Source organism: Dreissena polymorpha, chromosome 7 (assembly GCF_020536995.1).
Source record: "Dreissena polymorpha isolate Duluth1 chromosome 7, UMN_Dpol_1.0, whole genome shotgun sequence".
NCBI classification, from domain to species: Eukaryota; Metazoa; Mollusca; class Bivalvia; order Myida; family Dreissenidae; genus Dreissena; species Dreissena polymorpha.
The window spans coordinates 48,870,881-48,889,218 of NC_068361.1; the positions used below are offsets into that span (position 1 = coordinate 48,870,881).

At 33.6% G+C, this 18,338-nt stretch overlaps 1 protein-coding gene across 1 annotated transcript in view; it reads right to left on the bottom strand.

Annotated features, from left to right (window-relative positions):
- Positions 1 to 6,861: 6,861 nt before the first annotated feature.
- The window catches only part of LOC127837237 (complement receptor type 2-like), a 346,639-nt gene continuing 335,162 nt past the window's right edge, over positions 6,862 to 18,338 (bottom strand). The window contains exons 5-12 of the mRNA XM_052364158.1: positions 16,397 to 16,494; positions 16,133 to 16,232; positions 12,733 to 12,850; positions 12,338 to 12,505; positions 11,683 to 11,892; positions 11,079 to 11,258; positions 10,583 to 10,706; positions 6,862 to 7,211 (exon numbers count right to left, since the gene is read on the bottom strand). Of these exons, the coding sequence (XP_052220118.1) occupies positions 7,067 to 7,211; positions 10,583 to 10,706; positions 11,079 to 11,258; positions 11,683 to 11,892; positions 12,338 to 12,505; positions 12,733 to 12,850; positions 16,133 to 16,232; positions 16,397 to 16,494 (1,143 nt within the window). The 3' untranslated portion in view covers positions 6,862 to 7,066. The remainder of the gene's footprint in view (positions 7,212 to 10,582; positions 10,707 to 11,078; positions 11,259 to 11,682; positions 11,893 to 12,337; positions 12,506 to 12,732; positions 12,851 to 16,132; positions 16,233 to 16,396; positions 16,495 to 18,338) is intronic.

An 18,338-nucleotide genomic window follows, 5' to 3' on the forward strand; every position in this document is an offset into this window, starting at 1 on the left:
ATTCTTTTGACAGGAACAGGAAAATTCTTCCGTTTTGAGGTTGTTCTGTTTTAACATCTCTGAGAGAAACAGGATTGATGACTTTGTTTTGATGTTTTAAGCTGAGAATGAAAGCGTGAAAAAAGAGGAAACGGATTTGCGGCAGAACTAGTATTGATTCGCATTTTTGTTCTCTCGCTTAGCCAAAACCATTTAGGTTTTTCGGATGAAATGTTGAAGCTATGTAATAAACGCTTCCAATCGGACACTTTATCAGTCGGGAACGTTTCTTTAACGGGTTTGCGCCTCCTGCACTTTGTTTCGCAACCAATTGAACATGTATTTTGAGGGCGATGCACAAATGGGTAAAATTCTTTGCTACACATATACGCATTCAGATTACAGAATCTGCAGATTCTCTTCTGAAAATATTTACAGCAGAAAGAAGAAGCTTGCTTTGTTTGTTGTTAAAGAATAATGAAGCTGCTACAGTTTGTCTTTATTGTTCCCTGTGTGCATGGTGTCTTTGATGAATAATCTCTCTCTTTTCATCCTTTATCAAGGTCATTTATTTTACTTATGACATAAAACTGTTAACAATACGAAACGTCGCATGTTCTTACTTCATTGACTAATCGAAACATAAACTCAATATAACACTCGTCTCTTTATTACTCCGGGATCCTTCTCCCTTGAAGCGATTGGTTCGGATTACTGGTCAAACGTCAGGATGAATGCTGCTCAATGTGGAATACGATGTTGAACAGAACTCTACGATAAGAGAATGGTCGCCGTCTAATAATCCAACGAATACAGTCAATATAAATCACCTTATCGCTCATTATGCCCACATATCTTCAAAATCATACCACGGTTGTATAGGTGAAATTGAGGGGGTTTCATTAATTGGTTAACGCTAGTTGTCGACGATTAATATTTGCTCACTATTCTGCTTTGACAAAATATTGGTGTTAGTTTACGTGTTTGCTAAAATGACACTGCAGTAGTTTAATATTAAACTAATTGTATCAAACTTTGCACCCGTAGGCAGCATACACAAACACAAATAGTGTCCCGCTTGTACTTCAGGATTGCCGTTTGGTCAAATTATAAAAAATTGGTATTCCGATAAAAAAAAACACTACGAAATACCATTCCAAGTTTCTTAATAAAAAAGATTCTCAACCGTACTTTTTCAATGTATTATTGTAATGCTGTACATCCACGGCATAATTACAAACTATGTTTTTTGTGTAAAGCTCGCGAAACCTCAATGCATGAATATAAACCAAACAGAATGTATATATTCTAATATTAACAATAATAAACAAAAATATATTTATATAATTGGTACAGGCACAGTCTTATCGGTGCATTATATAACGGTATTGCTATGAACGAATAAGTTTGAAAACATCAAAAAGGACCATAAAAAAGAGCAAAAACTAGATGCATTTATTGTTAAAGTACTTGTTAATATTATTTGTTCAAGTACGTTGACGTTGACTATGTTTATGATATATCGTTATGCTTGGACTATGGCGTCATAAAAACGAAATAGGTTTCGATCAACTATCTGTGTTGTTCATATGTGTTTGTCTAAAAGGTTCAAACAAGTGTATATTAAAAAAAAATTACATTTAGTTTCTTCAACATAGTAACAATGTACCGTCATTGATAATCAATTGCATTTGGACCTGAGGTTTGAAATAAGTAATAAAACGGCACGAAATTTGCCGCCATGAATGTACGTGTCATCCAATTTCAAACACATTTTGTTTAACTCTTAAAATATTAATACCGTCGCACCAAACCTCTCAATACTAACGGTCAATATTTACCGTCACACCAAACCTCTCAATACTAACGGTCAATATTTACCGTCACACCAAACCTCTCAATACTAACGGTCAATATTTACCGTCACACCAAACCTCTCAATACTAACGGTCAATATTTACCGTCACACCAAACCTCTCAATACTAACGGTCAATATTTACCGTCACACCAAACCTCTCAATACTAACGGTCAATATTTACCGTCACACCAAACCTCTCAATACTAACGGTCAATATTTACCGTCACACCAAACCTCTCAATACTAACGGTCAATATTTACCGTCACACCAAACCTCTCAATACTAACGGTCAATATTTACCGTCACGCCAAACCTCTCAATACTAACGGTCAATATTTACCGTCACACCAAACCTCTCAATACTAACGGTCAATATTTACTGTACTTTTCAAGTTGAAGAGTGATCTTAGTACCTCTTCTGGAGGGTTTGAATGTTTTGTCATCTCGATAACATAATGTATCAACAATAAACACATTAATTTTATTACTTAGGTGATACTATATAGTAATCTATCTATATTACCAGGTATTAAACCTGAAACAAGTGCCTCCTTAAAGTGTTGTAGAATTATTAATGAAACTTTCTGATAGCAATATTTAGTTTACTTACGAGGTAAACAAAACCGTACACTACTTAATTATACAGTAGACAATTGAATGGCTCTGTTGACGTTATGATGTTTTAAGATCTTTCAATGTTCATCTTAATATATTCAATTTTATTACAACTACAGAGTGTGGAGACAAGTAACAAACGGCACAACATATTGAAGAGAGATATGGTACTTTTTCTCTACTCTTCCTCCCAATGCCTTTGGTCAACTTATGTAGCTTTATTTAACTCGATTCAATATTTTCAATAAGTTAACAATTGCACAGGAAAGTACAGTACGTTACTATGTACGACATAACTTACAAGCAATGCGAAATCACTAAAAAAAAAAATACTAAAGAAAGAGTTCAGGTCGCTGCTCATACCAATGTCCTCTTAAAATAAATGAGGTTTTAGTTTTATTTCCTTTAATGTTCATAAAGTCATGATTTGTCTATCTACTATATACAAGGGTCAATAAATGTAAAAACTATGACTTTAAAGGCGGTGAAGACAATTTTCAAAACGTTATATTCGGATTAAAATTTTAAGTTAGTTAAATGTCAACGGTTTAATTTCAGATTAGTAAAGGCTAGATTATAACAATGGTTTTCGGGGCAGTGTTGCGTATTTTCTGCGTGGAAACTTTAAATTCGTTACAATTATTTTGAATTCCAGACCTTTGTTTAGCTGAACGCTCATCTAAACATGTTTAACATTAATACGTGCATGTCGGCATTGCGAAGTAATACTTTTTCTAATATGATAATGCGAACAACACATTTAATTATTTTAATTATTCAAACAATCAAGTTTAAAACAACGTAACAATATATATATATATATATATATATATATATATATATATATATATATATATATATATATATATATATATATATATATATATATACATTTTGTTGGAAAAGCCTTTAAGGCTGTGAATATTTTACTTTTTAAATGTCAGCATCTTAAGCCGAAAGTATTGTGTCAGTTGTTTAATTCTTTTGTTGGATCTATTTGTTGGTATGCCTCTGAAATATGTGGTTTTAATAAATCAAAAGAGATCAAACGCATTCATTAAAGTTTTGGCAAGAGATTGTAGAATGTGAAAATAATCACCTGTAACGCTACATTTTATGTTAAGCTAGGCAGATACCCGTTATATGTATATTGATAGGTACGAATTGTTAACAAATACTACTGATGTTTGATTAGAATTTATGTTCTGATAATGTCTGTTGAGTTGCATTTCCTCATATTTGAAATCGCTGGTGTTTGTTTGACGATATTATAAAGTATATATAATATACTTAGTTTATATTTGTAAATTTTATTGATCAGCTTATAATGGTAGATTTATATGTATCCATTTTTGTATGATATGTATATGTTTGGAGTTTATAGGTTTACACGAATTTGTATGGTAGTTATAAAACCATCGGGGAAAAACATTTAATACCGATTGTCAATATTTGCTGAAGTTGATCATTTGTTTGAAGCTCAGTTTTAGTTATTGGGTTTGAGAAGTTGAATGTTTTGATTATTCGAACACGGCTATTGTCAATCAATATGGTTCCCTACCAGCTCCACTATTGTCAGAAATTCCACCATTTTCAGATTATTATTTTTGGTTGCCATAGCAACCACAAATTGTGACGTAGGAACAAATTGAAATGACGTGCATAATGTCCATATTACCATCTATCCATGTTGCAAGTTTCATGAAAAAAATATTAAGAACTTTTAAAGTTATCGCAGGATCCAGAAAACCACCATTTTCAGCTATATTTGTAGTCTATGTGTTGCAATAGCAACCAGAATTTTTGACGTAGGAACAAAATGAAATGACATGCATAATGTCCATATTGCCATCTATCCATGTTTCAAGTTTCGTGAAAAAAATATGAATAACTTTTAAAGTTATCGCAGGATCCAGAAAAGTGTGACAGACAGACAGACAGACTCACAGACACAAAGAGCGCAAACCATAGGTCCCCTCCGGTGAAACCGGTAGGGGACAATAAGCAAATACATATGTATAATAAGGATTAAATGATTCACTCTTCTATGTATGTTACCGACAGTGACAACGTCTTCAATGCAATGTAAAGGCTTCATTTAAGTCTTGGTAGCGTTTTTTATGACCCGTTTGAATAATTACGCTGGTTTCATGTACTGAAGATGCTGATTTATTTATTTCATAATCATGATGCATTACGTTGTCATAAATTGTGACCGTTTCGGTGTTTTAATTAGTTTCAACAAATTAATTATGTTATTATGCATAATCATTATTCTTGAATTTCGGTTAACTTGAAGATTTAAATTTCTCAAACGCAATTTACGATAAGCAACATGTCTACTTGAAAATTAACATGCAGAACCTAACTATGTTAGCCTTTTTCAACAATACTTGCAGCTCTTTCATAAAACTGCAGCACGACGATCTGAATATATAACTATATGCTGTTACGTCTATCACGCTTTTTAATCAACGACGTTTTGTCGTCGACTCCTGTTTCCGTTTCATTGCATTGATCGTATTTCAGAAATATACAATTCAGGTATCTGATTTAACTCAATAGTATTATTAACTTATTATCAGTATTATTATTAACTTATTATTTCAATGATAATTAACTTAAAATGTTATTTCCGGTATTGCTATTACATTTTGGATTTTAATGCGGTTTATTTTTTTTTATTAACAATGTAATGACATGTGTGAGTTACCCTAGCCTTAGCGTGAGGTTTGGCGCCCTTTACCTTTAAAACCAGTATAAACCCCACCAAGCTTTTGCATTGACCTGTCCTAAGCGGTGAGCAAATTTTTTATTCATTTACGAGTATTTTATGTGTATGTGTGCGTCATGTCTATTACGTGTGCTGCTTACCATACTAGTTGGAAATCGGGTTATGGCAATACATACAGGATCATATGCTTGTATAAGGTTTCTCTGTGAAATTTCTCTTTGTGTATATGTTTTTGATTGCAATTTTATCATTAAAGAAAGAAAGTGATAAGGTGGCAACACGATGATATGACGGGGGTTACTATATCGGAAGCTATGTGGGCTTCCTCGTGAGTGAACGTCGGTAAATAAAAGTATCGTAGCACTAAATTACAACAACAAGAAAAACTACAAACTGATTGACCGTAATAACGTACCAGAGATTGCAAGTAAAAAAACACATGTTTTTAAAACGCATGGTTACAACAAGAAGTTCATATGTAGTGTCATCGTTCAAGTCGATGAATAGAATCGTACTTTGCACAAGTATAATACAACTTCCTTACCTGATCACACTCTCTTTAATGATGTTTTATCAGCAGTATTATCAAAGGCCAAACAAAAGTACACTGGATAATTTGTTGACAAAGATATAAAATAAAAATAGATAACATATACATGTTTCTGTCCCTTTTAGATTTAAAGAACTACAAATGTGTCCGCATGACGCGAATGCCTGCACATTCCGCTTTTAAAAGCATGCGCCGTATACTTATTTACAATTATGTAATACATTGTGTAGGATAGGTGCATAAACATCTGTTTATGTCATATTAATTAATAACTCAATTGAAAGTCACGCCATGTTTTCGACATAAAAACAAACTATTTGTTTTCTTTGATATATTCACTAATTCAATTGCTTTTATATTTTTAAAACCAATATTGACATTATATACTGTAACTTTTGCACGTTGGTTTTGTGACAGTAAATGTAATACACAATTTATATAGTGTTAAGCCTAGATGAAATAATGCATTACAAAGTCGCTCTTAATTTTTCTAAACATCTCGAACTTTTAACCAAAACAATGATGTATGTCTATCACTATCAACTGTGGAAAAGAAGAAATACAAAAAAATGAGTACAATTCGCTGTCTGATTAAAAACATAGAACTTTTTAATTAAAAAAACACCACCATAGAAGTTCTTTAATACCATATTACCGTGTCAATGTGACATAACTAAAAACAAGGGAAAATTGTCACAAAACCAGGTTTTCAATTTAAAAAAGTCTGATAAAGGGAGACAATTCAAAAATGCGCATTGTAACTTATTGTTCCTAGTTACCCCCTTGCCTCAAATTTAATTTATTTTTATTCGTGGCGACCTTGATTTCGACCGAATCATAAAATCCCGATAATATGCGCCAGGACACTTGATGACAATAGTTGTGTGAAAGTTTCATTGAAATCAGTTGCGAAATGAAAAAGGATTTGCCCTCGGAAGAATTGTTGCGCGCGCCCGATCGCCCGCTCGATCGCCCGTCGACATTCACCAATTTTATAACCAGTGTTTTCCTTCGGAAAACATGGTTAATAAACATGATGAGAAATATAAGTGCTTGAAATAAAAATCACACTGTACATTATGAAAATGGGACAGCATTTAAAAAACAAAATAACATCAATGAATCACAAAGCAGATATGATTTTATTTATTTACATAACAAACAGCCTTACACATATTGTTAATATCAAGCAAAGATACATACACGTGAAATTTGCATGAAAACAATAATCAAACCGGACCAAAAGAGCATCGTGTGCAAAGGTATACACAAGTATGCATGTTCAAGCTCTTTCACTGTATAGGTCCAAGAGCAAAATTATTGTAATCTAGTCGCACTTTCGAAACCACACCGTCCAGAGTTGCCTTGCGCCCAACATATCTATGGCGTTTCGACTGCTTGGGTTTTCATACGTGATACGGCATCTGCGCTTTCCCTGGTCAAATCCATATGCGAACGCGCGGCACAGAACACTGAAACCAATTAATTGATCGATAAAATAACATGTAAATACCATAAATGCTCTACAGAAAAGTTGTATATCAAAATATAATTGACACTTTAACACATACTCGTTGGTGACTTTCCTCCCCATGCATTTAAATAAATATATAAAAGTTTTGTGTGCGTGTTAAAAAAAAATAATTGAAATACAAGTTCATTCATAAAAAACTTATATATTAAAAAAAAAATTGCTTATATTTTACGTTTTGCTTTCTGGTGACTGAAAATTGTCACACCATACTTATCTTAGTCCATGCGTAATTTAAAACCTTTTACTTAAGCAAAAAATAATTGAACGTATGAACCCCGATCATAATACTTTTTTAAAGATCATTGCAAGATGTTTTTATTATAGAAATAAACAAGTATGCTATGTGGCACATCAAAGTTACTTTATAAACATTTCGTCCGATCGCTTTTTGATTGAGTTTAACCAGCCTTATGTGTAGTCTCAGTGTTGTGGTCAATTTGTAAACATTTCAAACTGATTTTTGATGAACATCAATTATTTCCCTGCACGCATGTTGAAAATAAAATGTCTGTTACTCAAGTTATTTCAGTGAATCAAGAGAAATGATGACAGGCTATATACCATTGCATATCTCAACAAATTAGTGTTATGTAAACAATGACATTTCTTTGTTACATTGCATAAAAAAGTAGTGGTCTTTAAATTAAATATAGTTCTACTACGTTTGCATATTTAATAACGTATTAACTAAAATTGCGCTATAAACGTTTTTAAGAATGCCCCACGATAAGTCATACTGCTTCCTTTTTAGTGATGTGATTAAATGATGTACATGAAGCAAGGGTAAATCAAACTCATAATAGTCCGTCAAATTGTTTTTTATTAAAATAGACACACACACACTGTTTAAAACGTGTTTATTATTTTGGTTTGAACACAATTCGGTAAACAAAACGCGGGAATCCGGGCCATGGTTTGTATAAATACATGCACATAGAGATTTCGACAGAAACGTACCAAACACCTTTGTATTCTAATAATCGTTTTTATTTCGCTTGAAACACTATAAACTACAACAACATCAGGAAGTTATAATGTGATTTCAGGTAAAAATACATCTTTAATATCGGTGATTTTGGTTAATTTACTAGTTTAATCCATAAGTGCATACCATTTTCTTACAAAATATAAAACATCGAAATAGCCAATATCTTAAGTCAACAGTTTGAGCTTGTATTGGTTACCAAACAATTTTCTTTCAGAGCATTTTAAGTATAATTGGTTAAAGAAATAACAAACGTGAGTCATGTGATAGGTAAGAAACACTAGACACTAAGCAGCTTAATATTTTTTACGCCATTATTGTCCGGCTAATTTGTTAGTTGATCGTCACAAGGTCGACAGTTTTTGTTCAAGGTTGACAAAAAAACAGCGTACCTAAAGAAAGTCAGTTTTTATAACACCGAACAAATAAATAGTAACTTATTTATCCATCACAATACAAGAGCACTCAATCAAGTTTATATTAAACGTCAGAATTGGCTCACAATACCTTTCAATACCGGATGACCATTTAGCATGTCAAGCTATATTTAGACGTTTCATGTTAACCAGAAGGCGTAAACATACTAAAACGCATTGATCCAAATAAGTAACATATCACGAGTAATAATTTAAATACAATTCATCCGACAGAGAATTGATAAATATAGCGTTGATACAAAAAACGTGTATTGCCAATTTAATACAAATACAGTTTGTCAACCAGTTCCGGATAATCAGCAGTTCCGATTAATTTGTATTTAATTTTCCATAATGTTCCAATAAAAACAAAATATTAAGTGTCTACGGTATACATTAGGTAAAGGAATAAATTAACAAAGTTTAAGCAAGAAAGCTTTGTATTATTCTTACAGGGGGAATAAATGCAGCAAAACGTTGACCGGAACTGATTGAATGAGTTTTGTTTTGAAATGTGCTTACGGATATAGAAGGCTTTATTATTTTCAAATAAACTTTTTGCTGATTGAAAACAAATGCCATGGCAATGTTTTGGAATACTAATTCTGTAAGTAGAATGATTTTTAATAATTGTCTGAAGTGTGAACTTTAATTGGCTACTTTTGACAAAAACTGCATATGCCGTCTGGCCTAACCTGTTATCTTACAAAATAGATTTTACCCTTCTTCTCACATTGACACTTAGTCCCGAAAGAAATTATTGTGCTCAAAAGATTTAAGGTCTTTTGCCGGGTTATTCTAAACTGGTTGACTGACTGTAGTGCAAACAAATTGCGTTATATGTTAAAAAAACATACACAACCGCGACTCTTTTGAAATAGATGAGCATCGTGACGTAGTTTGTTAATACTTTGAGTAGTTTTTTTCGTTGATTATCGCTTCAAAATCATTCATATCATCTGTGTCTATTTATTTTGGAAGCAATTATGATTATCAGATATGTTTTATCACGATGAACAATTGAGAGGCTCTTCCTCACCAGTCATGGCGATTTCGGAATAAAATCGTTTTTTGGTTAGATTTAAACGAAATCGTGTAGATTTGTGACTGAAAAAAAATGCGGTCTAGTATTGCTGGATATTGTTCATAACTAAAATATTTGGATCAATGAAATCATCCTCATCACATAACGCTTATTTTAAGTTTTACATTTCGTTCGGTTCTTGTTTTTGTTGTTCTATTTACCCACGCGAGAGTTACAGTAGCACGTTGCCGTGAACCAGTTAATATTGTTTCCAGCTTAATTGTAAAAACGTTGTATCAAGGAATGAACGAGTGATGAATAGTCATAAATACGTTCGCTCAATAGTTATAGAGAAATAAATCTTTGGATTGTGAAGTAAGATATACTAAATAATTAACTAACTAACATAAGATCTACTGTATAATTAATGACAACTATCAAATAAACCGATTACCGAACACTTTTGTCCGCTAGTATATGTTAAATGAATGTATTGTTTTCGAAGTTCTTAAAAATTTAAAAAAAATTGTCATTTCAAATTTTCCCGTTTATTTTTATCTTCAGGGCGTACGCGAAGACATTTTATGACGCATGCGTTTTGTTCGGTTGACAGGTTGTATAATAAATAAAAACCATATACTTTCTCTGCAAAATCGAATATAAACTTTTGTACTAAAATATTGTTGTGTCACAATATAGCGTTGGGCTACATTTGAATAATCATTTCAAGCAGTTAGCTACAGTTATTTTGCAGATTTATACAAATACAAGTTGATACGACATCATTTACTTCTCAGCTTATATTTCAGAGTGATAAACAAATGCAATAGCAATCTTATCACTGAAAATAATGTGAAATGAAGAAAAAACAGTCTCTAGCTTACCGGTCATAGATCTTGCAATAGGTAAGGCACTCCTGGTATGATTCCACGGTAATGTTTCTGATAATATATTTTATCAGATCAGAATTCTGCTTTTCCTCCCATTTTTCAGTGCCATGTTGACAGTCTGAAACCAATAGGCAGTTATGTGTTAATTGTAATAGACAATCTTAGGCTTTATTTTTTACTTCCAGCTTACTTCCAATAGTATGCCAATGTATCGCGTGACAGAAAGACCATACAATAAAACAATGCAATATAAATACTTTCAAAAATGTGTTCAACAATGAACTTAAAGTTTGCTTTGGGACGATTACCAAATGCACCAAATAAACACACAATTCCAAACTGATAGGTTTGTTGTAAATCTAATTAGAGTACAAGATAAATCCGGGGTATAAAATAATAAAGCAGTCCACGTGGCTTTTCTTATCTTAGAACGGAGATGCCTTTGAATGAGGCCACACAATCCTGATAAACAAACACACTATCAGCTTACACGGTGTGCATGTTGCTGTCCCGTTCCAAGTTCCGTCTGCTGTGCAACTTAAACGCTGGTAATCTTGAAACCATAGTTTACCCTGGCAACGTTGTATTACTACATTGTCCTTGAATCGGTAGCTTTTATTCATTGGCGTGTAAACTACATCGGCCGATAGAGGTGGTGGCTCACAAATGACTGATGAAACGATTGAAAAATAATTGTAATAAAACTGCATAAAAATATATAATTGAATAACACACGGATGTATATACTTCCACAAAATGTTTTCAAAATGTTTCACAAACATCCCAAAAGGATGGACGGACGTCCGAATGTTTTTTATCAACCTGTATACGTTACATGCATACTTTACACAAGAATGTTCAGATATTTCCAAAATGTTCATTATGCAACTGTTGCAATATTATTTTATATGTTAAAGTCCATGTAGCAAAGCGGATCAGGTTGAGTAAAGTAGATCGAAAATGAAAACTTAAATTGTATAAAAAAGAAGACTATTTAAGTTCTGCGCCGAAACTTATAGGAACATTTAAATTGTTTTAAACAAGAATAAAGTATAAACAAATAAATTACATACATCAAGAATGGATCACTTTACCTAGTTTGCACAACGGTGGATTTGTGTTGCTTGTCTCATTGTATACTCCGCGGTCACATGTCAGAGTAATGTTGTCAGGAACGTGACCTTGCGTACAAGCCATTGAGATTGTCTGACCACTGCTGATTCTCCGGTTTGGACGTTTTCCCGATCCATCCATCAGTTTGACTTCGGCTTTGGCACTGTCGTACACGACTTGGCATGATTCATCTATATGAAGGACAAATCAATTTATAATATCATGGACAGATTAAACCAACGGGAACTCACAATTTGCGTGTTCGTACAAAATTAAAAACATCAACATTTTACCCAATGTACCCCAAAACGTATGGAGACATTTAGATCTGATCTATAAACAAACAGGTATTTATCTAACAAAGGACGCATCGCAAATTAAACTACCTGCGCATGCGAGTATGTGTGCTATCCTGTGAACAAAATCTGAGTCACAGGAAAACGTTATCAAGTTATGAAATGTTACCAGGGATTTATACTGTGGATAAATACAATGAAGTTGAGGATGCTTTGATATTTGTTTGCAACATACTTTTAATTGTGTTTGCTGTTCTATGAAAATATAGTTCTGAGCTACAGGAAAATACCAAACTTATTTTATATTAGCAGGTATAAATCTTAAGTTATGTCTTGTTACCAGGGATACATCTAGGTACGTATGGGTGCCACACTCCTCGCCAGTTGCACTCAAAACGTGCTTGCAGGTGTGGCTGCATTTCGTATCCATTGAAGCACTTCACCTCGTAGTCGTTATTTAAAGGACCACTCGTATTAGCGTACTGCACGATGGAGCAGGCATATAATACTGGAAAATAACGAATGCGTGAGCTTAATGTAGCTGTTAATAATACATTTGACACTCGAATTTATCACCAATCTGACTTACAAAGCGTTATTTGTTTACCGATACATTCATCAGTAAAATGTGCGGTCTATTATTATTCATTTTAAAACATGTTAACATTTGACAACAAATAAAACAAACCAGCATAGTGAATAACACACTCATACAACTATATGTATGTGCTATACCTGTTGGACATTGCGTCGGGATTCGACCTTGCAGTTGCCCTTTCTTACAAACCATAGTGGTATCGGATTCTTGTCTCAGAATATTTGGGTTGTTTGTACCTTTACATCTTGCCACCACCTAAAGGTCGTAATTTCAGCAAGCTATACTGATAATGGTTATGTACAAATTTAAACAAATGCAAATTTAAATGTATGTTGAGAATATAGTGTAGGGAAAACAAACAGACAAAGTGACTAACTCACGGACGGACAGAGAAACGGGTAAATGGACAAAACGAAAAAGAGACGATCATTGTGAAAACAGTTACCAAATAAACTTCGTTGTATGGTATGTCTACCACAAATAGAGCAACAATTAAACTATCAGTAATGTTTAAAAGTAAGGTTTGTATTCAATTATCATAGATGTGAATTAAATTTCAGTCTACTAAAGTCTTCAATGTATAAACATTAAGTAATACAATCAATACGCTTTTAAAAAGCGTTAAAGTCGAATTCAGTGGTAGATTGTCGATGCATTGCAAAACTAAACTTACTCTGTAAAATGAGAGTGTTCGATCTTTACGGAAGAGTTTGGTGATTTTGAAAAAAATATGTGTAGCTAGTCACATTTTACAACAGCATACTTTACCGTAAAGCCGTCGCATGCACGCATATTTCACAAAGGGAGGGTCATGTGGAACCTTCATCGCTAACCTCGAGTCCACGGACAACAATTATTAAAGACCAATTCTTGTGATCTATGTTGTTACCCCACCAGACCCAAATTCAGATATGGTCTTCATAATGTCAAGATTTTGCCCATTTTTTATATAAATACATGTGATTTCAAGAGCGCTTTTCAAAACATTAACTTGGTAACCTAGGTTTGGAACGCACCAGACACATATTCAAACTTGGCCTAGATATTGTGAATTGTGAGTTCAAGTTTCATCAAGGTGATTAATATGGCCTCAAGAGTGGAGGAAGGTTTTGAAAAGATATATTTCTGTGAACTTATTTTTGCACACCAGCTAACCAGATTCACATTGAGTCTTGATATTGTAAACTAAAAAAATGTAGCCTCAAGATTGGAAAAAAGTTTTTTTTAAAGATTTTACGTGATGCCTTTCTTTTTATACCCGCGTGAACCAGATTCAAACTTGGCATTTATTTTAACAAAATACATATTTTGCCCTTTTTGCATCAACATTAAGTCCTTAACGTCGCATTTGAAGTTGTAACAATATCATTTTTGTCTGGAATGTACATGCCTACTTTATCATTTGGCGCACGTGACCCAGATTCAAACTTTGCCTAGATTATGTGTTTATAAATAGCCTTATCAAGTTTTCTGGCTTAAAGAGAGGTAACGAGCACATATCATAAACCGCACATCGACAGACGGTGAACTTATAGCGAACATACAGCCTATATTGGGATCTTTGGTTTTAGGGGAGCAAAAAATATGACGTTGTAGAAAATTGCACTGATTTTCATAAAACTATGTGAACCTAGAAATCCCATTATCATCTAAAATCTTGAAGGTTTTTCTTGTGATTGCAGTTGTAAGTACAAGGGGGTATGACTGCCTTGAGTTTGGGAAATTGGGGCGCAATTTCGGGCGGGGAGTGAGGTGTTCACTGTCAAACGTTTGGTAACTCCAGTTCTTTGGTGAAGCCCTCACATAAAGCAACAGCATGCACGGAATTACTTAAATAGTATTCGTTTAGGGGATTCCTGCATTAAATAATGATAAGATGGCCTTATATATTTAGGTCATTCACCTGACATATATTAAAAGTGGCCTGTTAGTTGGTGATGTTGTTGTGTTAATGTAATACTTGTGTTTTAATCTTGGTTGTTTACTAAGTATGATACGCATTGTGTTTGAAACTTAATGATGCATGAAGAAACATACGATTAGTTATTTTGTATAAAAATAAAAAAAATAAAAATCTCGAGATTTTGGCATGATTTATATTTGCAAATATTAGCAAACTTGAGAAGAGGATCACCATACGATGTAAAACACCAAATATCAAACCCCTTACCCTACTGGTTTCATAGAAGATTAGTTTTAATTATTTCCTATATGAGTCCTTCTAAATCATGTGACCCTTGGTGGTGGCCAGTTTTGACATAACAGGAAACCTTTTAACAAACTACACTATCGGACAATATTACACGCACACTATTACAGCCCTGACATTTTTGGTTGTAGAGGAGATTGAGATTTTAATTTGTTTAATCTTATTTAAGATCCGGTGACATACATATGCGATTTTCCGGAGAGATTTTAACATCTTGGAAAAAGGTCATCTGAACAGCATGCTTGTGAATTTACCTAGACATGTGCCAAGTAGTTAAAGAGGAATAGTCGTAAGATAAAAAGTTACACGCAAATCACACACCTCACACACCTCACTCATTGTCGGACGACTTAGAAAAAATGGTATCTACATAGATTTCAATTACAACTGAGTGCTCAGGTGAGCTAAAAAGGCGAAACTTGAATACCGTTTAGGACATTATTGGTGGTCAAAAAAAGTTTCGAGGGATCGTTAAGTAATATTGCGATAATAAGGTTTTTCTTGGTTACCACGCGACTACTTTTAATTGATAACGATTAAATTTTCTACATACGATTTACATAAAGTTCCATATTACAAAACAAATCGCTGAAAGTCTTGTTTGCATTTTTTTGCGAATTCAGGTCATTTTGAATCAGAATAAAAATACCATAATGTTGATATGAATGTATAAGCTTTTTGCTGCAGTTTATTCTTAATTAAATTATAATATGGTTGCGAATGAAAAAAGAATACAGCAAAACGCTGGGCCAACACAAGAACTCCTACACATTAAACTTCAGACTAAGCATGAGACACGGGTGAAAAGTCTGAACAATAAAACGAAAATTTTTGGATTGACACCTTGTTTTTGTTGACTTGTGATTAAAACGAAATGTTGAAGAGGTGTAACATTAATGAATACATAATACAAAGTTCAATTGTGTCAATGACTGTTGAAAATGTTGGGGAAGTCCTTGAAAAAACATGCAGGTAGTAGTGATTACAAATCTGTAGACCATTAATGCAGGGGACTACTAAGGGCCCAAGCAAAAAAGTTGAAATGCCCACTGACATTCAGGGGGAAGGGAATTGTGCCCATCAGAAACTCAGCCCAGAATGAACACTGCTGTAATCCCTCCACCCTCTACACCCCCCCCCCCCAAAAAAAACGCTTTTAATTTAATGTCCAATGTTGTTTATTCGCTTTATTTCATCTTATCTTAATTTTTATTCTGAAGTGGGTCTATCTTCTGTCCTCTTACTTTACAATTTTGGTTTATATTGACATATAAAAGTATTACATTTGTTCATCCACTGCCTGCTACGTAATATATTTAAGTGCTTACCGAACAGCCATCTGGGATAACATCACCATCCGTTTTCACATTGTCTTTGAACAGTACCTCAACGTTGCGAACATCGAAGTTTTCTAACGTACAGTTGACCGCTGAAAAGAAGAGTAGACTTGAGAGGCAATAACTGTGCTTTATCAAATTTTACCAACATTCAATAATGAATCTGAAAAAAAACAAATAAAAATACATGTATTGGTTTACAAGGTGTGTTTTAATGACTTATGTTTCGTTTGATCAGCATGGTGTATATGTTTAGCTGCATCGCAATTCGGCAGGGCTGGATCCCAAAGCGAATCTGTGCACTTAGAGTCATAACTTGGTATACCTTTCGGTGCAATGCATTCTACGTGAACCTAAAAGGGATAAAATAATACAGGATATACATTATCATTCCACTTTTTTGTCAGTTGTTGTGTATAAAACCAGGGTCGATATAACAATAAATTAGTATATTTATTTTTAAGACATAAAAAGAGCTATTACTGAATTGACTTGCAATATGCCTTGATTAAAATAATTGCCCATAAGGACCGTTAAAAAATAGGCTCTCCAAAGGATTATGTTTTTTTAATAAATATACAACAAAAACATGATTTATTACTCGGTAAACCGCCTCCAACATGTGTTCAGCGTCAGGCTATGTCCGTCCAATTTTACCGCGATAAGAAGAATTCTATTTTAAGAAAACACAAACTTGAAAAGTTCCCTGAGATTATACTTGATTTTGCTTGCTGTACAAGTGACAAAGAATTTATACCATAAAGTATATTTTCTGCATAAACTATCATCCTGTCCGTGTGATTCCATAAGACCTATACACTTGTCCATTAGACAGGGATGCCCTTATATTGCTCTCTTGTCTCAAAATTGCAATAATGTCAAAATATTAATGCTGCGTTGACATGATCACGATTTGCGTAACGAATTCAATAGGGGTCTTAATCGTGATATGATACTATCAGATATTATCGGAAATAATTTGATACGAACTTAATCTTATAAATCGAGGAATGTTAAATGGTTAAACAAACTACGAATCATACGATCAATTACATTCATTTGTCAATCGGAGTAATCGTTTTGTAGCGTAACAAAGCGACAAATATTTTCTATTCGTACTTCCACGCTGTTAAGATTCATTCGATCTTGTGCAAGAAAAAACCCGTCATGTTCTGTTACGAAACATGTTATCAATCAGGCTATATTTATCTTATTCAGTTCCAGTCGTGGCTCTCAACGTGAATACAAACAAATCACAGAAAAAGATATGACACTCATAATCGTATCGAATCGCATGGAACGAATCGATTTTGGATAAACATAGGGTAACGTATCATCGAATCGAGGCCCAATTCCAAACTATTTCGAAACACTCTAATTTAACAGTCTGTAATCGTTATCTTTACTGGAAATAAAACCTCATCACATTGTTGCACATGCAGTCGTCAATTCATAAACAAATTGCACTCTGGCGCAAAGCTGCGTGCCGTACTGTCATTGAGTTTCTGAGCCTGTTAATCAGTAAAGCGTGGCAAATCCTGTTGGATCGCGCGAACGTGAAATTCGTGTTTTAATGGTTTCAAAGTTTGATTACTGTAGTATCAAAAATGGTTTAGTTACGCGCGACAGAAATACAAAACATGCTCTTCTTGGATTAAGAAGGGTGTTATTTCGAAAAGTCCAAGCCCAAATAAGGAGGTACACAGGTGTTTATGTTAATAAATATGTTTGCAAAGTCTCATCAATCTAGCAGCACATTTTGTGTTGCCCGCGACAGGAGTAAAAGATTATTTAATTTAGATAAAATATTAACATGCGCAACTATAGATGATAGTATAGTTGATAGTGAATGTGTTTGTAAAGTTTTCTACTTAAAGCATCAACATGTGGTAATTTACGTGCGACACAATTAAAATAAATTCCTTAAACATGACTGAACTTCATAATTTAACGTATTCAAGCTTAATATATTCACAAATAAATGCTTAATACTTATTTATTTTCATATATATGAAGTCTTTTAAATGATGACATCTGATATTAGGAAATTTCTAGACATTAACGTTACGTAGATCTTAATGCTTACAAATGTTCCCGAGTTGACGTATTCAGTGGTTCTGCTATAGCCGTCCGAAGTAATGTTCGGTTTGAAGACATATCGGGTCCTGTCGTACACACAACGATCTAGATCAAAGTG